General features: G+C 45.2%; 2 protein-coding genes across 3 annotated transcripts in view; both read left to right on the top strand.

Moving 5' to 3' along the window:
• The window catches only part of LOC310808176 (putative segment polarity protein dishevelled homolog DVL1P1), a 30,025-nt gene extending 14,899 nt beyond the window's left edge, over positions 1-15,126 (top strand). The window contains exons 5-15 of one of the 2 annotated variants that reach the window (XM_083674913.1): positions 3,768-3,906; positions 4,105-4,198; positions 4,342-4,411; positions 4,688-4,827; positions 6,333-6,409; positions 7,212-7,279; positions 8,227-8,304; positions 8,485-8,619; positions 8,970-9,137; positions 9,387-9,605; positions 12,656-15,126. In XM_083674913.1, the coding sequence (XP_083531039.1) occupies positions 3,768-3,906; positions 4,105-4,198; positions 4,342-4,411; positions 4,688-4,827; positions 6,333-6,409; positions 7,212-7,279; positions 8,227-8,304; positions 8,485-8,619; positions 8,970-9,137; positions 9,387-9,605; positions 12,656-13,182 (1,715 nt within the window). In that variant the 3' untranslated portion in view covers positions 13,183-15,126. Of the gene's footprint in view, positions 1-3,767; positions 3,907-4,104; positions 4,199-4,341; positions 4,412-4,687; positions 4,828-6,332; positions 6,410-7,211; positions 7,280-8,226; positions 8,305-8,454; positions 8,620-8,969; positions 9,138-9,386; positions 9,606-12,655 lie in introns of both variants that reach the window. The other variant, XM_083674912.1, reaches the window with a different exon arrangement.
• A 3,291-nt stretch (positions 15,127-18,417) lies between these two features.
• On the top strand, positions 18,418-24,566 carry LOC310809027 (tumor necrosis factor receptor superfamily member 9-like). Its single transcript, XM_083676148.1, has 8 exons — positions 18,418-18,466; positions 18,785-19,015; positions 20,021-20,146; positions 20,354-20,488; positions 20,866-20,935; positions 21,057-21,172; positions 21,293-21,433; positions 21,838-24,566. Exons 2-8 carry the CDS (start codon positions 18,883-18,885, stop codon positions 21,945-21,947), a joined length of 831 nt encoding a protein of 276 aa, XP_083532274.1. The 5' UTR covers positions 18,418-18,466; positions 18,785-18,882; the 3' UTR covers positions 21,948-24,566.
• The last annotated feature ends 215 nt before the right edge of the window (positions 24,567-24,781 follow it).

Below are 24,781 nucleotides of genomic sequence, written 5' to 3'. Positions count from 1 at the left end.
CTTCCTCACAAACTCATCATGTGCTCATCTGAAGGAAAAAAAAGAAACTGAAATCTGAGAACTGTGTCAGGCCAAGTCCCTATGCCTCTCTCTCTCTCTCTCTCTCTCTCTCTCTCTCTCTCTCTCTCCCTCTCTCTCTCTCTAGAAATAGCAGCCTGTATTAGTCTAGCTCCCCTGCTCTGCTCTGCTCTGCTCTGCTCTGCTCTGCTGGAAGAGGAGTAATAATCACTCACAGACTATCTCTTCCCCCCCCTCCATCTGCTCGCGCTGCCAGCACGGGTTTGGCTAGTTTGTTAGCTCTAATTAAATGAAAGTGTCAGGGGATGGAGCGCGCACATCCCTCCTCGTGAACATGCAATTAATGCCTCGTAAAGCCTAGCCTACACGGCCCGATATCAGTCAATTAAACGTGGTTGTATTTGGTTAGTCCCTCTTTACAATGTCACAATAGTAATGTCTCACAAAGCCCTTGTCGTGAAGATCTGTGCCCAGCCCCCCATTGGAACACTAGTCAGCCTGCAGCAACAGTAGCAGGAATTCCCCTGTCACACACACTCACGCACACGCACACGCACACACACACGCACACACACACACACACACACACACACACACACGCACACACACGCACACACACACACACACACACACACACACACACACACACACATACACACTCCTCAAGTGCCTCCATGTCTGTCTGAATAAGAGCTGTTTCACAGTGAATAGAGGAGGGAAAATCTAAGTGTTTTACTTGGGTAAACATATCCCTTGTTCTCTCCTTTCTTTGCTGTATGTGTGAGAATGGGGGGATGAATAATGTAGAGTTTGACAGTTGGAGGAGAGTGGACAGGTGGAGCTAGGCTAGGGCCTGGAGGACAGTGTGGTAGAGGATGGAGTTATGGAGGAGGATCTGTTTCAGGCACCACAGGCGTTTTATCTCTTACCTGCACTGGGACAGGGGGGGTGGGGGGACTGACACCTCTGTCTGCATAGGCTACCAGTGGCGAGCGTCATTTTGAGACCAACAATAAATGTTGACTGAATGGACATAGTCGTCTCAGGGAAATTGCGTTTATGTGCAGCTAAATTGTTTGAAGGCGACCATCTTATGTTTACATTATCAAGTCTATGTATATGTAGGCTGTATATATTTTTTTCGTTGCAATAATCGCAGTTATGTCAAGTTTTTAGTCATAAACGGAGAGCTGTGTGGCTGCTGAGAGGCTTTTGGCCCGTTAATCACTTGATGGCACCATCACCTGTGGCGGAGATAAACTCGCACGTCGTCTCAAATCCCATCATATGGTGGTCTCTCGCCGCGCTGTAACATCCCGCCCTCTGATTGGTCCGACACGGATTAGAGCCGACATTCTTCGGTCGCGTGCCACGGGAGTGAGGAGGGGGGTTGTATTTTGTGCGCGCTCCTATTTGCTCAGTTTTACCGTGCGTTGTCAGGAGCCGCTCTACGGCCGCGTATGTGGTAAGATTTGAATTTATTAATATATCTCTACATCGTGTAGTTTGAATTAGATGACTGACGGTAGATAAAGACGATGTCATTAAATGATATCATTCGTTTTATTTGAAGTGTAAATGTTACTTGGGAATATATGGTAAATTTAATCGTGACCTGTTATCTTGCCATCTGTTATTATACGGGCTTAGTTGTAGCAAAACAGTTCTGAAAGAAAAGTGATTTAAGTGCGTGCATGAAAAACAATGACTTTGTATTTTACTCTTTAATAGGAATGTGTCATTGTTTTAGGAATAGGTGAAACAGTTTTAGATAATTGGATCAAATAAATCAGACAGGCTTAGATACATTTGTTGCCTCTATTCTGTAGTCTTTATGATTACGATTCCAAAATGATACTTTCCTTTACTACCTACTTGCCACTTGCTCTTAATCACTTGATTAGATCATAATACCTTGGTTTTAGCTGATGGCTTATGGCATCCTCAGGATAATTCATACAACAATAATGAACTTGAGGAAAACTCCCAACTCAATCTGTGTAATGGGTTTATTGTTTGCCACCAAATCTTCTATCTTTCTCTTGGCACTGCTCACACAATGGATTCATTGTTACAGTCACTGAGTAGTGTAGCTGAGGACATGTTTAACAAACCACAGGCTACCACAGTGGCCGTGTTCTAATAGTCAGTCGACTGTCAAATTGAAACAAACCCAGTGTCCTTCCTGTGACTCACTTGCGATAAGCTGTGATGCAGGGGAGGCTAGTGGAGGTAGAAATCGGAGGACGGGCTCATTGTAATGCATGGAATACCGTTCCATGCATGACAATGAGCCCATCCTACGATTTGTAGGATGAGCAAAAAGGAGAAAAGCTTAATCTGAGTGATTGGTGTTATTATCTTCCTCCCTCTGTTCACAGCCCCTCTCTCATCTCTCTCTCTCTCTCTCTCTCATCTCTCTCTCTCTCTCTCTCTCCCTCTATCTGTCTTCCCTCACTGCCTTCACTGTAGATAAGACGGTGAGCTGGAGGCCATCAGCAGCCTGTCAGTAGATGGAGTTTTAGAACAGAGAGATAGGGGCTGGGACGCAGGCAGGCAAGGAGGGAGGGAGGGAGGGAGGGAGGGAGGGACGCGCTGGGACAGGACGCAGCAGAGAACCAGAAAGGAGCAGACTGTGGGATGTTTTACACCTGAAACCCACAGGGGGAGGTGGTGCAACTCCTCTGTGTAGCTGTGTGTGTGTGAACCGTAAACGTGAGTGTGAGTGGCTGTGTGTCCTGACAGGAAGAGAGGGTACGGCGTAGCTCCCTTGAGTGAGAGCCTGCTGCTCATGTGCCACTCTAGGTCTCTGGAGGAGGCTACCGTGCTGCTGAAAAATGGGTATTAATGGCCTTATTAACATTTTGTCTCAAATATCTTGGTAGCAGAGACAGTGTTGTGTGTGTGTGTGTGTGTGTGTGTGTGTGTGTGTGTGTGTGTGTGTGTGTGTGTGTGTGCTTGTGCGTGTACATGCGTGTGTGTATGCACGTATTGGGCTGAGGTAGCAATGGGCGCCACCACATTGTTGGAATGTTTTGGTCGCGCTCGGAGAACACAGGCTCAGCCACGCCCTCGTCGCCTTGCCAGGCTCTTCCAGCCAATCCGCTGTCACCCTGAGACAGCGCCACGCCCCTGGCACTGTACGTATGGGCGCGGGGGGGAAAGTGTTGGGAAACTCATCTGATCTGTTTTGTGGATCACTGTCTGTCATGAAGAATACTGTGCATTATATATATACTGTATATCATATAGTAAAATGATGTCTTATCGTATTGATTTTATGATTAACTGTGTAAAAAGTCAAGTAATATACTGTACAGGACATGTCTGTGACAAGCTTTCCCTCTGTGTCATGCTGAATCACTAGTAAACGGGCCTCCATGGTCCAGTCTGTCTGTTTTCACTCTGCTATGAAATATTTGTATCTTTTTCATCAGTGGTTAATCTCCGCTCTCTGACTCTTCCTCCTGTACCACTCTGACCTCTGCTCCAGTAAACCCGGTCTTGGCTTCACATTTCCTGTCCTCAGCCCTCATGTAATGCCATAATCTTCCCCTCACCGGTCTCCTGTGATTTGGGGAATCTCTCATCATCTCCGCACAGTTCCTCTGTCTGTTTTCATCTCCCGTTCAGTTGGTTTAGCGCTGAGCTTCATGTTCACTATGTCAGCTCTGTGTCATGCCATGACCCCTCTGTGTAGGACGGTTGATACGTGACCCTCTGTTGTTGTCGTGTGATTCCCTCCCTAGTCCCTCGGATAAACGGCCACTCTAAGTCCGAGCGCACGGCGAGGGACTCGGCCATGGGCTACGACAGCGCCTCGGTCATGAGCAGCGAGCTGGAGTCTAGCTCCTTCATCGACAGTGAGGAAGATGAGGATGCCAGCAGGTAGGTGGCCTCTCTCTTGCTCTCTCTCTCTCTCTATGTCTCTCTCTCTCTCTCTCTCTCTCTCTCTTTCTCTCCTGCCCTCTCTGTTTCTCTATCTCTCTCTCTCTCTCTTTTTTTTCAAGTAACTCAAATCACCATATCCCTAACCTGTCCCCCTCTCCTCCTCTCCTCCTCTCTCCCTCTCCCCCTGTATCTCAGACTCAGCAGCTCCACAGAGCAGAGTTCCTCCTCTCAGCTGATGCGCAGGCACAAACGCCGCAGACGGAGGCACAAAGTGGCCAAAATAGACCGGGTGAGCCCCTGAAACATGTCCCTGCTGCATATGGCGTGTGCACGTGTGCGTGCGCGCGTGCGTGCGTTCGTGCGTGCGACAATCACATGAGTATGTGGGCCTGTTTTGATTTGCTGACGGTGTTTTCCTCCCCTCTCTTCTAGTCCTCCTCCTTCAGCAGCATCACCGACTCCACCATGAGCCTCAACATCATCACCGTCACTCTCAACATGGGTAAGACACTCCCTCTCCCTCCTTCCTGCTATCCTTCTCTCTCATTCATCTCTCTCTCGCTCTTTCTTGCACTAGCTGGTCAATATACAGCTGTCCCTATACAAGCAGTCGTGTATAAATATAGTATAAACATTTTACATATACTTATGTGTCATAACCTCCATACCCTTTAGGTTACCATACCCTAAGGCTGTGACCTGACTCTCCTCTCTCCCCCACCCCCCAACACCCTCCCCCCCCCCCCCCCCCTCCCCTCTCTCTCTCTCCCCATCACAGAGAAGTACAACTTCCTGGGCATCAGCATCGTGGGTCAGAGTAACGACCGGGGGGACGGGGGGATCTACATCGGCTCCATCATGAAGGGAGGGGCCGTGGCGGCCGACGGCAGGATCGAGCCTGGAGACATGCTGCTGCAGGTAAACCACACCCCCACCGTGGAGTACACATGGGCTTGATGAGGTTATTTCACTGTCTTACACCTTTCACTGTCAGCAAACCATGTCCATTTAGTGAGCCTAGATGTGAAAGATATGTCTTATTATCTATATGGATGTTTATCATTTATCTCTGTGATTTTTGAACAGTGTATTAGTCTGTGCTTTTCTTCAGATGGGGTCTTAAAGCCGTAACATAACATTTTCAATGATATTCATTCATTTATTTAGATCATTTTTTTGTTGTTGCACACAATTTACACACTGATGGGAAAGCTGAAAACAGAGCCAGGCATGGTGTGGTTTTGTTGTGACCTCTGATTGACCACCCTCTGTGACGTCTCTCCCCAACCCTCTCTCTCTAACCCTAACCCACCCTCTGTGATGTCTCTCCCCAACCCTCTCTCCCCAACCCTCTCTCTCTAACCCTAACCCTAACCCTCTCTCTCTAACCCTAACCCACCCTCTGTGACGTCTCTCCCCAACCCTCTCTCTCTAACCCTAACCCACCCTCTGTGATGTCTCTCCTTAACCCTCTCTCCCCAACCCTCTCTCTCTAACCCTAACCCACCCTCTGTGATGTCTCTCCCTAACCCTCTCTCCCCAACCCTCTCTCTCTAACCCTAACCCACCCTCTGTGCTGTCTCTCCCTAACCCTCTCTCTCTAACCCTAACCCACCCTCTGTGATGTCTCTCCCCAACCCTCTCTCCCCAACCCTCTCTCTCTAACCCTAACCCTAACCCTCTCTCTCTAACCCTAACCCACCCTCTGTGACGTCTCTCCCCAACCCTCTCTCTCTAACCCTAACCCACCCTCTGTGATGTCTCTCCCTAACCCTCTCTCCCCAACCCTCTCTCTCTAACCCTAACCCTAACCCTCTCTCTCTAACCCTAACCCACCCTCTGTGCTGTCTCTCCCTAACCCTCTCTCCCCAACCCTCTCTCTCTAACCCTAACCCTAACCCTCTCTCTCTAACCCTAACCCTCTCTCTCTAACCCTAACCCACCCTCTGTGCTGTCTCTCCCTAACCCTCTCTCCCCAACCCTCTCTCTCTAACCCTAACCCACCCTCTGTGCTGTCTCTCCCTAACCCTCTCTCTCTAACCCTAACCCACCTCCCATAGCGTAGCTGTTGTTTACCTGCCTCTCCCTTTCCTTCCTCTCATGAGTCTCTTTGATCTCTGTATGGCAGGAGTTAGACCAACCTCTCTGAGGCCATGCCTCCTGTAGTAACACACACACTAGCTGGTAACGTTAAGTCATTGTGGCTCCAGCATCCATTATGTCTTTTTCCCAGTACACACAAAGCAGCTTAGGATTTACAGGCTTTTATACACTGCTAAAAACCTACCAGTGACCCAGAGATGAACTTGCCAGCTGTATGTCGTACAGTATTCTGGAGAGAGCCGTGTCATTCAGTTGTAGACCCATGAAAAAACAAGTATTGATGTAACCATTTTCACACTCATTGTTGTCGTAACAACCAGGTGAACGACGTGAACTTTGAGAACATGAGCAACGACGACGCTGTGAGGATCCTCAGAGAGATCGTGTCCAAAACAGGGTGAGGAGAGTTCTGTGTCACAGATAAAGCTGCTCCACTGCTGGGAGGAAAACAACATGTTCTGGATGCAAGATTATTTATAATTATTACCCGCTAAATATTAGGTTGGGATGCTGTTTAGGGTCAACACAGACACAGATCAGTCATACTGTAGGACATGACTACTGGAGTGCTTATGGGCTTCACATGTTTATGGATTTAGACTCTTGAGTATGAACTGAAGTACATTGGTATTGTATTAGCATATATATATATATATATATATATGCCATTTAGCTGACACTTTTATTCAAAGCGACAGTGAGTGCATGCATTTCAGTATATATGGTCCCAGCAGGAATCAAACCCACAACCTAAGCATTGTTAGTGCCATGCTCTACCAACTGAGCCACAGAGGAGCGTATCACTCAGGTTGAACTCTGACTACACATACAGTACTTACAGTAGACAGGATAAAGTTTGTGAGTTTTAAACTGCTTTGCCGTGGTTGACGCAGTATACTGTAATACGCACTGACATTTTCTCTACAATCCCTCTTCACCAAACAAACTCTCTCTGCCAAACATTCCCATTCCTCTGCTCTAGACAGGAACCAGAGTTGGGCTCAATTCCATGTCAATTCAGGAAGTTAACTGAAATCCAAATATCCTCTGTGCTTTTCACAATGAGTCAATTGGAATTTCAGTTGGAATTTCGAATTGACTGAATTGAAAGGGAAGTGACCCCAAACCTGAGAGGAACCAGTAGAATAGATTACATTAGATTATGTTTGGAACTGACTGTTTGTCTATTTCACCTGCAGGCCTATCAGTCTTACAGTGGCCAAGTGCTGGGACCCATCTCCACGAAGCTACTTCACCATCCCCCGGGGTACGACACACACACGCACGCACACACACACACACATGCACACACTATCGTTCCAACAAAGGCATAATCAGACTTACTAAAAGAGAATGGGTGGGCTCGTGATCTGATTAAGTAAAATATTTCAATACAGAAGCCATAATCCCCCCCCCCCCCAAAAAAAAATAAAGGAAAAAAAAGAAAAAACGACTGCCCCACAGATCTCCAGGAGGTAGGCGTGAATGTGTCAGAGACTATCACTACCAACTGCTGAAGATTTCACCAGCAAAACTACAGAGGCTACACTGCAAGGTGCAAACCACTAGTTAGCAACAGAAACCGGAGGGCCAGATTGCAGTTTGCTAAAAAGTACCTAAAAGAGCCTGCAGAGTTCTGGAAAAAGGTCTTGTTGTACTGATGGGAAAAAGATTAACATGTATCAAAGTGATGGCAAGTGTTAAGTGTGGAGAAAAAAAGGAACTGCCCAAAATCCCAGACATACCTCCTCATCTGTGAAATATGGTAGAGGAGGTGTTATGGCTTGGGCGTGTATGGCTGCCACTGGAACTGGCTCACTTGTTTTCATTGATGATGTAACTGCTGAAGCCAGCAGCAGAATGAATTCTAAAGTGTACAGAAACATCTTGTCTGCTGAAGTACGAGCAAATGCTTCCAATCTCTCTCATACAGCAATACAATGACCCCAAACATACTGCCATGGCAACTAGGAAATCCAATTGAAAATGCATTTCATTTGCTGCAGAGGGAACGTAAGGCAAAAAGACCTCAAAACAAACAACAGCTGAAGATGGCTGCAGTACAGGCCTGGCAGTATTTCCAACACTGTATCTTTAAAACCTCTTGTTTTTTCAATAATGGAGGTTGTATGTTCTAACTGTGTGTGTGTGTGTGTGTGTGTGTGTGTGTGTGTGTGTGTGTGTGTGTGTGTGTGTGTGTGTGTGTGTCTCCAGCTGAACCCGTGAGGCCCATCGACCCTGCGGCCTGGATCTCCCACACCACCGCCTTGACCGGACCTTACCCACACTACGGTACGACCACACTCTAGGACCTACGACCGTAACCGCACACGCAAACCACCACCACATTGACTGTACTGTACATATGGCCACGGTCATAAAGACCACTGGTCACACTGTGTTGTTACTCACCATCTCTCTGTGACTGCTGTGTTTCTACAGAGGTATCTCACCCCCTCTCTCCTCACTCAGAATTTGATGACCTGCCGCTCTCGGCGAGTAAGACGGACATGGCAACCATCGTCAAGGTGATGCAGCTGCCTGACTCTGGTCTTGAGATCCGGGACAGGATGTGGCTGAAGATCACCATCGCCAACGCAGTCATAGGTGAGAGGGACACGGGGAACACTGAGAACAAACTGGAGGGTGTAAACGTTGGATGTGAATAATATGAATAATGCTGTAATGCAGTAATGCTATGACCACCCAATCACTTCCTTTACTTCCTTTACCTTTTGTAGTTTACCTAGTGTGTGAGATGTGTCGTGGTGGTACAGATTCGAGACTAAAGTCTCCCTCTGTGTGTGTGTGTGTGTGGGGTGTGTGGGGTGTGTGTGTGTGTGTGTGCGTGCGTGTGTGTGTGTGTGTGTGTGTGTGCGTGTGTGTGTGTGTGTGTGTGTGTGTGTGTGTGTGTGTGTGTGTGTGTGTGTGTGTGTGTGTGTGTGTGTGTGTGTCAGGTGCGGACGTGGTTGACTGGCTCTACTCCAGGGTGGAGGGCTTCAAGGACAGGAGAGACTCCAGGAAGTACGCCAGCAGCCTTCTGAAGCACGGCTACCTGAGACACACGGTCAACAAGATCACCTTCTCTGAACAGTGCTACTACACCTTCGGAGACCTGTGCCAAAGTACTTCAGCATCAATATATACCATTCAACATGTATACATTAATACACTTTTCAATGCAAGGCTTCTATTGATGAAAACCAAGCCAGGGATTTTTCTCTCCCTGACTTGTTTTGGGGGTGACTTGTACCTCATACCAGATGACACTGACCTAGCCTCTCTGTCTGTCTGTCTGTCTGTCTGTCTGTCTGTCTCTCTCTCTCTCTGTCTCTCTGTCTCTCTCTCTCTCTCTCTCTCTCTCTCTCCACCAGACATGGCGTCGCTCAACCTGAACGAGGGATCAAGCGGCGGGGGTTCGGAGCAGGACACCCTGGCTCCTCTCCCTCCCCCTGCCACTAACCCCTGGCCCCTAGGGGGGCAGCCCTTTCCCTACCCCCCCTTCCCCTCCGCTCCCCCCGGCTTCCCTCCAGGATACTCAGACCCCTGCCACAGTTTCCACAGTGGGAGCGCAGGCAGCCACAACAGTGAGGGTGAGTAAGGGGCTCCGGGGGGGGGGCAACTATCATTCCTCAAGTCCTCATCAACTCTTCATAAGACGGATCAGACCTTAATGACGGGTTACAAAATTTGACCTTTGACCTGGCACAAAAGGCAACATCATACCAATCATAACCATTTGTGACAGTTTATGTCTGTTGGTGACAAAGTATTTGCTATAATGCATGTTGCCTCTTCTTGGCCACTAGCTAACACAAAATTGCACATTTTCTAAGTAAAGTGTGATCTAAAATGGTCTTGTATTGTCAAGGTCGACCATGAGCGACATGGCTCTTACAGAGGACAGCTCTTCAGTACTGGGTGTGTACACAAAGGAACCAATCACCTTTCAGTATGGCTGATTTTTAGATTGCTAGCATGAAATGATCAGACGGGGCTTCATCCTCCTCCATCTATCCCTGAATGATCTTTTTGTTTGATTTCCAATTAACCAATGACAGTGTTCTCTGTCGCCCCTGCATGTGTGTGTGTGTGTGTGTGTGTGTGTGTGTGTGTGTGTGTGTGTGTGTGTGGGGGGGGGGGGGGTAGTCAGTATGGAGGACCTACTGTCACAGCTCTCTTTTGTTTCTATACTGTAACGAGGTCACTCTTCAATCTGATTTTCACACCTCAAAATCAAAATAGTAGAAGAAAAAAAAATCGAAATAGTAGTAGTAGATCCCATCCAGATGTGGTCATTTCCTGGTTTGAGTCATTTCCGAGTCTTTCCATTGTCCATTCCCTCTGTCCTGGACCAGTGTGAACAGAGGGAGAGGCGTAGGATACAGTATGTTTTTACAGTGGAAGAGTGATCCGCAAGTAGGCGAATTAATTATTGATCAACATAGAGCCGAGAATATTATAATTATATGGATTTTTTCTTTCCTATTTGTTCACTATGGTATAAGCTGCATTATTCTGTTTGATCTTTAATTGCTTTTGCGGTTTGTCTCGACTGACATTTGTAGTTGTTTCAGTTGGCATTTCCAGACAGGCATTTGTCAATGTTCATTGTGAGTGAGAAAGAGAGAGAGAGAGAGAGAGAGAGCGTTATACGGTTATTATAATGCAAGTGTGTGAACGTGTATGAACGTGTGTGTGTGTGTGGGTGTGTGTGTCTGCCTGTGTCTGTCTGTCTGTCCATCTGTGTCTGTCTGTCTGTCTGTGTGTGTCTGCCTGTGTGTGTATTTGACGGGGAGCGTTTTGAGAGTCATTGCACTGTGATTGACTTAATGAGGGCGTTTCAGTTGGGAGGGCCTGATGAGGTAAGCTCCCTTCTTCTCCCCATGGGTCATTGACAGGTCACGCCCAAAACACCCTGATGAAGGAGGCTACTGGCCGAAACGCCTTGGTGTTTACAATAAAGAATCCCTTTTTATCAAGCTCCATTGTCCTCCAAGAGTGGCTGAATTTCCTCTTCACTTCTTTGATAGGGCTGAACAGTTAGACTAGGATGCAAGTGGTCTAGAATGGGGAAGGGGGTGGGGAGGACAGGGTCTGGTCTGGAGGAGTGTGTAGGGGGGTGGGGAGGACAGGGTCTGGGCTGGAGGAGTGTGTAGGGGGGTGGGGAGGACAGGGTCTGGGCTGGAGGAGTGTGTAGGGGGGTGGGGAGGACAGGGTCTGGGCTGGAGGAGTGTGTAACTCTATTGTTCCCTCTGTTTCTGCTGGGCAACGGTAGACTGATGGAGGAGGTAGTCCCAGGACTCTGGGGGAACCGGTAAGCCAGATAACCCCCTCTCCTCTTCTACCTCTCTCTCTCTCTTTCTCTCTCTCTCTCTCTCTCTCTCTCTCTCTCGCTCTTTGCCTCTTTACCATCGTACCATAGCTGTAAGGTTTTTCTTTCGTACACCCCTCCTCCCATGCCTCTCCTTCCGGGTGTGTGTGTGTGTGTGTGTGTTTGTGTGCGTCTGTGTGTGTGTTTGTGTGCGTGTCTGTGTGTGTGCGTGTGTGTGTCCATGCAGCTGTGTGTGACTCTCCTGACAGTCCATTCTCCCTCTCATGCGTTGGTACTGTGCTGGTGGTATACCTCAGTCTGAGAGGTGCATGATGCAGATGTGACCAGGCTAAGGCTTGCGCTATCATTCCTCACTGATAGGGGGCGATCATGCACCACTTTACCCAGTACTGTCGGGCTCAGTGCTCAAAAGAAGGTGGGGAATGTTTGATTTCACAACATTGTGGTACACCTCTGTCAAAGAAAATGCCAACAATGTGGATTTACTGGCAATGTGACATGATAACACAAATATGATCGAGAACTGGATCGTCAATGGAGTTTTATGTTTCAAAATTGGATTGCAGAACGTTTTACCCAGTACTGTTAGTACTTGTTAAGTTATTACCTGCTTACCAGTGGTACCAGGCTGTAAAATAAAGACTTACCAATAAGATAATTACATCATCATTTGTGTTATTACCAGTCCAGTGTGTTCCAGTATTGAGGTGTTTGTTGATGTGGGTGTATCATAACAATGGTGTGGTGAATTAGTGTCTATGAACCTCAGTGGCAGAGGTCAACATGGGCAGGTAGCCAGAGAAGTGACATCACTGTGTCTGTCTGTCTGACTGTCTGACTGTCTGTCTGTCTTCTTACATTTAACATGGGAAATAACCCATGGGATAATCATCTGTTTGCCTTTGGCTGTAAACAAATAGGTTTGTGTTTCAGATGAGAATATATTTAGTCTGATGGTCACACTTTAAACAAAGTGTATCTAAACCTTTTATAAGGCCTAAATTCTGTCTATGTTTCACAAATCATTTCCAAGCAATGTCATAATATACTATATAAAGGGTTATGATTTGTTAAATGTTAACATTGACTTTGTGAAGGGTTTATGAAGAGTGAAACTTTTGTTTAAAGTGTGATCGTCTGACTATTTCTCCATGATAATTACAAAGACAGCCAATCAGCCAACTGTTCCAAATCAGTAGTACAGTTAGCTGGTGAGCTAGAGCTGCTGATTGGGTCTGATTGGTGGAAACAAATGTAGGTACAAGTGCCCAGCTAACATGTCTGTGTTTCTCTCCTCTCCTCTCCCAGGTAGCAGAAGCAGTGGCTCCAACCCCAGCACAGGGAAAGGCCGACGCTCCTCCCCACAAGAGAAGGGCCACAGCCACAGATCGACATGCAGCGAATCAGAGCCGGGCGTCCGAGGAGCGAGGCGTGGCGATAGGTCTGCCAGCCAGCTGAGTCATCACAGCCACGCCCATTCCAGTCACAGCCATGCCCGCTCAGGTTTCAGCCACACCCAGTCTCACAGGAGTCACGGCCACTCACAGAAGAGCCACGCCTCCTTCACCTACAGCCACGCCCCATTCACCCAGCCTGCGCCCGGTTCCTGTGGCCACAGCGAGCGAAGCCATGCATCCTCGTACGGCCCCCCCGGCCTGCCCCCCCCATACTGCCTGGCCCGCCTGGCCCCCAAGACCTCGGTCAGCAGCAGCACCCCCCCTGGGGCCCCCCCGGTAAGGGAACTAGCAGCCGTCCCACCCGAGCTCACCGCCAGTCGCCAGTCCTTCCAGCACGCTATGGGCAATCCCTGCGAGTTCTTTGTTGACATTATGTGACAGGACAGTGCCTTTAAAACTCGCTGAGCACAAACAACTCCCGCCATCCACGCCCCTAGCCCTGCCTCCCTCTTTCCCTCTTTCTCTCCATCTTGAACCCTTTTGCTACTGACTATCCCTGAGTTCAGAATGTAGACACTGGCCCTCTGCCCACCACCACAGTACCACAACAGTCCCGCTGATGTCACAGCCAGGGAGGATGGACAACAAGAGCACAAAAGGAGGAGTCATATCTCTCTCTCTCTCTCTCTCTCACACACACACACACACACACACACACACACACACACACACACACACACACACACGCCAGTCCTGTGTCTGATGGAGAACCCTCCCCCAGCTCTTTTGTATTGACGTGACATGTACAGTTTGTTAACCATTAGTGGTATTATCAATGTGGTGATCCTGTAGAGCTGCCACACAGACACAGACAGACAGACAGACAGACAGACAGACAGACAGACAGACCTGGAAGAGTGTACTCTGTATGGAGTATTGCTCCTGTAGAAGCAGACATCCAGGCTGGCTGGGTCTGGATCTCAATCCCCAGACCCGAAGTTCTGGACGAGGGAAGCCCCCACTGAGGGCTCTGAACTCTGGACAAATCTCTGCAATGCACCGCAACGCTACAATTTGGCTAATTATTATACCAAAACCCCTGCCCTGACTGACATGCTTTCTTCGCTTTGCAGGGGAACCATGGAATATTCAAACTCTTATCTGCCAATGAGTGAAAAGCTAGCTTCGGTCAGTTTGACCTGACATGCCCTTGTATTTGTTCCACTTCATAAGGGAGGCACTGCAGTCAGTCTGTAGTCTAACTAGGCTGCATATCTGCATGGCTGACTGTCTCAACTTCTTTAAAGGAGGAATACTTCTTTATTTTGTTAAATATTTTAAATTGTTGCGGGGGGGGGGGGGTTGCTTCTTGCCAACGGTCTAAGGAAGAATCTGTACACTGGAGAGTTTTTTGTGATGTTATTTATGTGTTCATGTTGCATTGACAGTGTCATACCTTGTCTCTCTGTGGCTGACTGACACACAGACAATCAGACGTGTGTGACCAAACAGTGACCACTGTCTTATCTGTGCTTTGTCGAATGTATCATTATTGCAGTCAATGGAACCCTGACCTCCACAGCAGAGTCATGTTGTGAACATGTTAAATGTCCCTGTCAGCACATTGAAGCTGCCAAACAGGATTGCAAACAGTGGTTGTAATGCAGGGGAGGCTGGTAGAGGTAGAAATCGTAGGACGGGCTCATTGTAATGCATGGAATGGAATGAGGAATAGTATCAAACAGGTGTGATGTGTGGCGTCTGATGTTTGCCTCCACCAGCCTCCACTGTTGTAATGTCAACCTATTAGTGCTCAGATTACTGAATCACCGGGACAACCGGGTTTTGCATAAAGCCGATGGATGGATGGATGGATGGATGGCCGCCCGCCCGCCCGCCCCCCCCACCCCCCCGGTTATGAGTGTGGACTGAGGTAGAAAGACGTTAGTGATGAATAACCAGGGAGGTGAGCAGTCCTGTGCAGCGTGGGAGTTATTTTTTTCTGTGAAATTACTGCCACCACCCGATACTAATCTCTGACTAACTGACTTAAATGGAAAAAACCCAGCCCTTGATTCAGAAATTCTACATTCTTCAGAAATATACTACTCCTCCTTTTGGCAATTCTTTGTTGAGGTTGTGTTGTGTAAAGTGAAACGAAGCGCAGAGCTTATAATTCTTATAAGCTTATTATAAGCTTATAATTCTCTGAATTATTTGAGCACTTTTTCATTGTCTCTCTCCAGCCCTTTAGTACGATACACTGTTTGCAATCAAAGCTTTTTCCTTCATTTTGTTTCTTTACAAAATAGGAATAAATTGTACATAGAAATTTATTATATATAAGAATTAAAAAAAAATATATATGTACAAAGATTCCGTCTTCAGGTTTTCTGAAAATGTGAGCTGGGAAATGAATATGTTGTTTGTTTCTAATTATTTCTTTCCAGTATTTTTTCTCTTTTCTATAGAAAACATGAAACTGTCTTGGTACAAGCCGGTGCCTTTGGCCTGATCAACACTGCATGCATTTTCTGTCTTTAACCACTAGGAGGAGACATCCAGTCACAAGTTTTTGCTACATTTTTCCAATGACGGTGTATCAATGTTACTATGTTGTCAGACACATCTAGGTGGGCAGTGGGTTCATTAAGTCAGTCCTGTAATAGTTGAAAGGGTGACATAAGGCCTAGGCATATTGACATACTGTCAATGTTCTACTGACATACAGCCAAAATTCAGAGGGAGGAGTGATGCAAATGTGCCTGACATTGTAATTGAAAATGACTGCATTTTTCAACAGAACTTCAAAGGTGTGTCACAAATCACAATCACTATTTCCTGTGAGCTAATACACAGTGAAATATGAGTAAGAGATTAGTTATCACTGACAGTTACTCTGTAGGTTCTTTTCTGTGTAGCCCTGATTCAGTGATGATCAACCTAGCTGCAGTGATGATGGTAAAACTAGCTGCCCCTGGGCTTACTGACACCAACCACGCCTGTACTTTCCCAGTGGGCTGTCATTGAGGCTTATACATACCTAAACCAGAAACGGACCCCGCATTGTCGATTTAGTAGAACCTGTTGAAGTGCTAAACTAAACAAATGTCATTCACGCTCACTCACTCAAATGTGGGAGTATATGTGCTGCGTCTGCTTATGGCAGGAAGTGACAGGTCTGATGTGGTCATGACAAGGCAACCCCCAGCAGTAGGGGCTGAGCACAAAGGTGCTCACTGTGATGCTCCAAAATAGACAGTATATACTCAACATGACAATGAGTAACCATCACTGCTGACTTGTGAATGAGGGAGGATCACGTCAAGTGGAAAAATCACCAGAGATCAGTGACGTACTTTCAGTATGACACTGTCTCAGGCAGATCTATTTATCTAAGCCCACTATTAGTAACGCAGTGTGAGCTGTGAAGATAATATCCAACTCAAAACCACTGACGTACAGTACTTTCAAGGTCCAATATGTAACATTCAAGCTTTCTAATGGTCGTAATGTTTAATCGGTAGCGATCCTGAAATGAGATCTCTTGTAATAAATATTGACATTTACTAACGCTGTTTTGGTCCCGAAAAGCGAGGGGCGACTCAGGTTAATTGGCCAGGGGTGTTCCTAAGGGAGTGGACTCACCGTTTTTCTGTTTCTGGTGGCTGCCTCTTCAAATTGTGCATGCATGCAGAAAGACAACAGCTAATGTCCGATACTGCAAGTCCATTTCGGGGATTATATTCTTATTATTAGAGAGGATGCTGTTGTTCGGAACTTTTAACTGAATTTCGTAGGTGTCAGAATTCCAGCAGACTTACGCACAGCTCCTTTAAACAGCATTATATTATACTACAAATTTACAAATTTACAAATGTTAGTGTTTCTCACATTATTCACCAGTGGTTACATTTTAATGTCATGATGATAGGCTGTGGGGGTGTGTGTCTGCGTGTCTGTGTACAGTATGTATATGTGTGAGTGGGAGAGGGGGGCTTTTGACGTAGTTGTGTGGGCAAATAAGGTGTTGACTTTTGGTATCATGACCTTACGTCCTACGAACCCTATGAGTGGGAGGAGGTGGGCCGTGAAAGGGGGAGAGAAGACAGAAAGCCGAAGAAGAATTCAAAGGACAATTTACCAACTAATATATCTACACTACTGTACAAAGCAAGCTTTCACTTCAATCAATTTAAACATAGCTCCCATGTTTTGTAAATGTAATGTTATCAATAATTAAGCAGGTTCAGTGTGTTGGTGAGTGTATACAGTATATAACGTTAATGCAAATGTCCATGTACTAAGATATATACTGAAAAGGACCACTTCGTGTACAGTATGAGTTGTTTGAATATGCAAAGTTGTCTCTACCAACTTCCCCGTTGCTGTTATTTTAGAGGATTCCCAGCCAATGGATTACAGGAAGGAAACAGAGCCTCTTTTATAAACTTTTAAATGTCACGTTCCTTTCTTTACGACTTTACGTAGGATCCATGCTGGACGAAATAATTTCATGGAACCATTCAATGAATGCGTCACCCGGTTGTAGGGTTTTTTCGGCAGTAATAAAACAAAATGGATATTGTTTGGTGTGTGTTGAAAGAGTAATAGGAGTCATTGGTACTTTCAACATGCAGTAACTAACTTTTTGTTTCAGTTTCCGTCCCTGTCCTCTTCTCCCCGCAGTGGTTACAATCAGCTGTGTTAGTGGAACACAAGTAGTAGTAGACTGTTCAGTCAGCCATGACTCAAACCAGCTGAGAAGCACAAGGCATGAGAGGGAATTTTAAAAGTGTTCTATACCTTTTACCCGAATATATATTAGAGCACATGTCTTCTCTGCTCCCCCTTTGGCATCACGTACAATGTGACACTGACACAGCAGTTCCCCTTGTCGCCTTTGACTACATCCTTACTCATCCTGATCAGTGTGTCAGCTGCTCTGACAGCTTCGCTTGCCAGGCGAAACACTCTCTGTGTCTGTATCAGTCGGCTGCAGGGATAGAATTACATTAGAACGATTTCAACAATATGTGTCATAAAATAATCCTAGACATTCTCGAACTCACACTCATGCTCTCCTGCTCAGTGTGACTTAGCGAACATTATTTGTTTGACTTGATGACTCGTACAACGAGAGAGAAGAGCGTGCCACCTTGTGAGAGCGGAAAGCCCCCCAGGATAATGATTCACCTTTGAGTGTGCCTAACAGAACCACTTTGAAGTCTTTGTCAGGACAGACAATAGTATCAAAGTCTGTAGTAATATAATAATAAATGTATTGCGTGCAGAGGCTACTGAACGTAAAGTTATACATCTTTCACATGTAATATTTTATACAAGACATACCGGTAGGCTACCCTTCCTGTGTATAAACACTGCATTAAGTGACATTGGATATAATCACAACACCGGATGTATGTGGTAACACAATTAATATTACTTTAATTGTCATTGTTTTTATTCATGAATTTGTTCATTTATTGTACTAGGCATTTTCCCGGCAAATGCTTGATATTTACTCCAGACGGGCAGGTAAACGTGCTTCTCTGTCCACCACACTATTTGCTGATGGGAGAGCTCAACGCTTTTTTAAAGTTTTGCCCCGCCTCCTGCTTATAGAGTACTTTATAAGCTATGACACACATTTTCCAGTTTAAAGTCAAAACATATAGGTCAGGTGGAGTTCCTATCACGCGAGAACGAATATTACGAAGAAGTAAGTAACATTTGTATTGTCCATTTTCACCTGAGTTATTTAGAATTTACCGTGTGGAAACGACCCCTCAGGAATTAAATATTGTATTTTATGGAACTGGTACCGGATAACTTGGTTGGGAGATTTATTGTGTCAATATGTTTTAGAATTATAAAATAGCTTTTATGATGGGAGTTTGAATGTGAAAAATGTGATGAGTTCTGTGAGTCAGCTCGTAATAGAGGGAGAACTATAGAGGCAGACAAATAGGTTCCATCTAAACCTATAGGTTTACACAGTTACAGTAATTTAGTCCTTTTTCCATCTATCCTATGTCAGCATCTTGGACAGAAGCACCCTGCTGCAAGTCGAAGATCCTAAGCCCTGTTGTGGTCCTGAGCTGTGTGTGTGTGTCCTGGGGAGGCTGTGAGAGAAGGATGTATCTGGTCCTCTTGGTAGTGTCTCTGTTCAGCGCAGGCTGTCTGAGCAGCGCTGCTGAGACAGAGAGAGGCTGTATGACCTGGACACCCTCTGGAGTGTCGGATGTCTGCTGCGAGAGCTGCAAACCAGGTAGGTCTCTATTGTGTGGACATGCTTATAGTGCTTATAGACTATACACCATCAGGAATTTGTTTAAACTGTAAAATGTGTTTACCGTAATGAGCTAGGAATAGGATTTTGAGATTCAAACCAAATTACAAGTGAAACCAAAATGAATCTGTTTCACAAGAAACATCAAATTGATATATTTATTTATTTTTATTTATTTTTTAAAATTGATTCAAAATTGAAAATTGATGTGAAACATCAAGGTTGTTTCACAATTTACACACCTTGAAAAAGGACCTTCTTGAGGCTTCTACTGGCTCAGGTACCTCTAGTGTCTGAGGATTTACTCTACACAGGACGCATCGTATCCCAAGTCCTCTGAATCAAAAACCAATTTCCTCTTTGTGGTTTTACCTCCTGACCGAGATGAGTTTCAGTGGTTACAGTTAATACCACATTAGAGGGTATGGATGCTGCAGTGCAAATTAAATTATAAAGGTGGGAGAGTACTCCAAAGAGTTAATAATAATAACTTCATTTATATTGCACTTTTCAAAGCAGGCCACAAAGCACTTCACACAAAAGGAGAAAACTAACAGGGAAAAAGAATAAAAGAAACAGAGAAATAAACAACTACTTTACAAAAAAGAAATTAAGTATATTATATATCTGTTCACCATTGATATGGTCCCAAAATATAAATACCTTTTGCATACAAGCCTTATAGATATCCTTATGACAAGCTTATACTTACTTCCTGGAAAAGTGATTTAATTATGCGTTTTGACACATAATGATATTTTGAGACCGGACTGATTAGAAATATACTTGAAAATGTATTTTTTTGTAAAGTACTCCTTTAAGAGCAAACATAGGTTTAAAATAAAATAAATGGGAGGTCAAATTTAAAATATACTTGAAGCAATATTGAGCAAAATTAAGAAGTTATTGAGAAAATGCATTTACAATTGTGTGTGTGTGTGTGTGTGTGTGTGTGTGTGTGTGTGTGTGTGTGTGTGTGTGTAGGGAACCGTATTTTCAATCGCTGTGGTCCAGACCCCACGAAGCTGTGTGTTCCATGTGAGCCTAAAACCTACACTGATGACCCTCAGCCTAAACAGTACGAGTGTCGTGTGTGTACACAGTGCGTAGGTATGACACCAGATGAGATATCCTCTTTAAACTGAATATACAGCACATTACACCCCTCTACAAAACGTTTCTTTCAGATCTGTTACTTTTAGCCATTTACGTTCAGATTAATATGTCCTTTAATCGTGTGTGTGTGTGTGTGTGTGTGTGTGTGTGTGTGTGTGTGTGTGTGTGTGTGTGTGTGTGTGTGTGTGTGTGTGTGTGTAGGTTCCCACATCCTTAAGAATAATTGTACAAGCACCAAGGACACAGAGTGTGCCTGTAAACCAGGTTGGAGATGTGGTGACGGCCGCTGCTCCTTCTGCGTTAAGGAGTGTCGAAAGGGGGAAGAGCCTATCAAACGTAAGACACACACCTGCAAATATCCAAGTGTACTAACATCAGGGGAGGCTGGTTGAGGTAGAAATCAGAGGACGGGCTCATTGTAATGCATGGAATGTATTAGACGTGTTTGATACCATTCCATGTATTACAATGAGCCTGTCTTCCCATTTCTGCCTCCACCAGCCTCCCCTGACCAATAAGACATGCAAACATTAGACATAAATGGTACATTCCATAACAGGTCTGCTAGGAATGTATTTGAAGAGAGCTTTCTTACTGTTGTGGAACTGTTGAGGCCCACAAGGAATTTGTTCATTTCCATCACATACTGTAGACTGAGTTATGTAAGAACTGTGGATGCTGACTGTTTGTGTACTGTATGTTTGTCTGCACAGGGTCTTGCCAAAAGTGTCCAGAAGGGACGTTCAATGACCAAATCCATCAAAAGTGTCAGCCTTGGGGAAGGTCAGGTTCAGTCTATACTACGTCCATATTAGATGAGGACCAACACTATCACACAAACCAGCCAGCTACAGTACGTTATACAGCCCAACCCCTTACTCGATTTCTCCTTCTCTGTCTCCAGCTGTCCCCATCCAAAACTCATCGTGGCCCTGGGTACTGCTGTCAGCGACACCACGTGCATTGGGTCACCGCCCTTAGTGAAGACCTCACCTGTGATGAATGTGAATAACCGTGAAGGTGAAACCAGTGTAAATTTACAGTAGTCCGGGGAGGCTGGTGGAGGTAGAAATTGGAGGACGGGCTGATTGTAATGCATGCAATGTGTAACGTGTAAAAAATATCTTCGTTCTCTCTCAGATGACACAAAGATGATTGTGGCAGTTGCTGCCCCCTGTGTGCTGTTAATCCTTGCAGTTTTGGTTTTGATCATTTTCAAGAAATCAAAGAAAACCGAAAAAGTTACCATCACTGGCCCAATAATTGGAACTCCGACTACAGGTATTGGTATACACATGCATGCTTCATCATCATACTGTACCGATAATCTGTGTTATTACAATTCTTGAAATGGGAAAGCAGCTTTGAGTTCTGGGCCTGTATTCAATCATCAATGCGTCTCAGAGTAGGAGTACTGATCGAGGATCACATTGACCCTTTAGATCACCATGAATAAGATTACATGGATGGTTGGGAACCTGATCCTAGATCAGCACTCCTACTCTGAGACACTTTGGATGTAACCCAAACTCAAGATCAGCACACGTACATTTCCCATTGACATCAATTCGATTTACATGCATAGATCTCATGTTAGGATTCCACCCATAAAGAATACCGGCCCTGTTATTATGAATTAAACTAAAGGTTGATCCCATTGTCCCTCCCCCCACTCCACCTCCCAGATGAGCCCCGGTCCCTGATGGAGTGCAGCTACCACCAGCCTCAACAAGAGCAGGGCAGCAGCTCAGAGTCCCTGTCCTCCCAGGACTCCAAGGACCAACTCATCGTGTGAATGGGAGTGGAGGACAGAGTCATACTGGCTAGTACTGGGACAAACTGGATCATACTTGATTTGTTGGAACCACAGCCAACACACTTACACTGGCATACTGACCTTTGCTCTGATGACCTCAGTATCTTGCAGCCATGAGAGAAATTGAGAAAGGCCCAGAAGCTTGAAAGATCTAAACCTATACCTCTGCTCTGTTTCTTTTTTTTTTCTTTTCTAAACATTATCTTAAGAGAGAGAGAGAGAACTTTTTTTTTCCGAAGGTCAAAACAACTGTGATGTAACGGTAGTAAGTTCCCTGGGAAATACACGACAAGAAGGGAGGGGAGATTTTGCAGGGGGAAAAACCATTGACTTCAACACCTGTTATCAACAGTTTACTGTGGAATTACTCTTCAGAAGTTAATTATATCAAGTGGCTGTGGCAGCTAGCCTAGCTCACGCATTTAGAGTTTATATTTATACATCTTATCATTTTAAAGAGGGTATTTTCCCTAATTATCTGTTATTGGAGTCTACAGTGATTGACCTTAGGGTGACGCAACTGTGACATCTGACATTTGCATGTGTCTGAGGGAGGAGGCTGAGCTGTGCTGTTTTATTGTACAGTGAAGATGGGGGTAGAGAACCGTGAAACCACAGAAACTTCTAGACCGACGCCTGACTGCGTCTGAGCCCCCATGCTTCCCACAATGACTCATGTCATTCAGCTCTACACTTTTACTGTCACAGTTAATCCAGCTTCCCACTGTTTCTAAATGAACACCCCAATTTGCAACACAAGAGTATTACAAACGTGTTGCACAAGGTAGGTCTACATACAGTACTACAACAGAGGCCTATGACAGCCTTATGACAGGCATATGACAGGTCTATGACCCAGTGGTGTTAGACAGGATAATGAGATGAGAGAACACACCAAGCCGTGAGTAAGATTTGATTAATTTAAAAAAAATGCGGTATGGTGTAGTACGCTGTTAGAATGCGGCCTACTCTTTTTGTTGCCAGTCTTACAGTAGGCCTACCTCCCATGTTTGACATGTTAGAGTGGCTGAACGTCAGTTCTAGGTCAGAGTTTTGAAGACATATTGGAAACATTTCTTCTGACTAAAGGAAGCTTAACATGGACCTTTCCCCTACATTGCCAGGAAGAGAGGAATCTGGAATTTCCTGCTAGCAGGGGATGCTAATGTCAGCCTAGGAATCCTCTGGTGCCTAGGGTTTCAACCTCCACTCACAGGTTTTTTTAAGGTTAAAGTGAAGGTTACTGAACGCCACTTAACATCAAGATCAGAGTTCACTCTTTGTTTGGCAATCCTTGTCTTGAAGCCCATGGGAGTTCCCTCGTGCTTGCCTGTTGGGACATGTTAGATATGAGTCAGTAGAATGTCAGTTCTGTTACTAAATGTCAAAAACGTGACTCGAAAGCTTATAAAATGAGAAGAGTCTTGATAAATGTGTCATCTTAAGATATGTGACTCAGAGCTATGCAGAACAAGGATCATGGAGGAGATAGGGAAAACAGCTTTATCTCTCTCTCTCTCACACACACACACACCCTAATCAAGGCTGTATTTATGTGTCATTGTGGTAGTGCTAATCAGTTTTTGCCTGTTAGATCATAATGAATCAGTACGTGTTACGTGGATAATGACACGTACGTGTAGAGGTGAGGACCTGATTCTAGATAGGCACTCCTACAGCACTCTGAGATGCTTTGTAGGCCCATATCTGTGCAGAGGTGGAGTTTTCTTCACGCGCAAAAGCTTGTGAGTGGAATTTCTTGGCCATGGTTATTTTCATCTCTCTACTGTGACAGACGTAGCCCTCTCAGGTGGAAAATGTCACGTGCCCGCGTCAAGGTTGTAATGACAAGTGTTACTATTTAGAGTACCTGTGGAAACTCCACCCTGTGGAACCACAGCCCGTGTACAGTAGAGTAAATGAGTCAGTCACACTATGCTGATATCAAAGTCATACGAGGACAGGGATGTTGGATAAAGTGGTGTTTGTATCAAAGTCATAGGGGGACAGTGATGTTGAATAAAGTGATGTTTGTCTTTCATGTGAGTATCCTGTAGAACTTCTATAATCTTTGTAGAGAACATAGGGGTGGGGGGGGGTCACACTTTCCCCTTTGTTCCTTTCGTAAACCATACACATTCCCCACTCTGAGGCTCCATTGGGGCCAAGACAGACTTCCAATTGGTCTTATCTGAGTCCTCATCACCAGAGACCCCTCAATAGACCCTAAACCATGGGTTTGCAGCTAAGGAAGGTGTGAAAGGACGAACATTCAGAGAAGGCACTCATACACACACAAAACACAGACAAAGGGATCTGTGCACATGATTGACTGATCATTTCTTAAACATATAGCATGTGAATGTATTTGGAATAGTGCGTGCATTGTGACTGCCAATGGCCCCTGGTCCTAGCATAGATTTGTTTTCTTATGATGACTGATGTATAGATGATTCACTTACTTTAGACAAATGTACTTGTTGTAAGTCGCTTTGGGTAAAAGCGTCTGCTAAATGTAAAAAATGTAAAGGTAATGTAATGTCCTTGCAATTTACTTCTCTTTATCCTAAATGTGCTATTAATAGTCTTGTAACATTGCCTTATATTGTAATCCCTTATTGTTTCATATCATTCTCTCCTAAAACAGGAAACAAAGACATTGGCAATAATTACAGACGTGCACATGGCCTATGACAACATTTTAGGAATGATATCTTTATTTCTGGACTATCTGCATTTCACTGCAGCCCGTCCTAAAGGAGAAGTGAGATTTCCTCTCACCCAATCACGGTTGTGGCTATGACTAGCACATA

This window comes from Argentina silus (assembly GCF_951799395.1).
Source record: "Argentina silus genome assembly, chromosome: 8".
NCBI classification, from domain to species: domain Eukaryota; kingdom Metazoa; phylum Chordata; class Actinopteri; order Argentiniformes; family Argentinidae; genus Argentina; species Argentina silus.
This window is presented reverse-complemented; position numbering and strand designations above follow the sequence as displayed.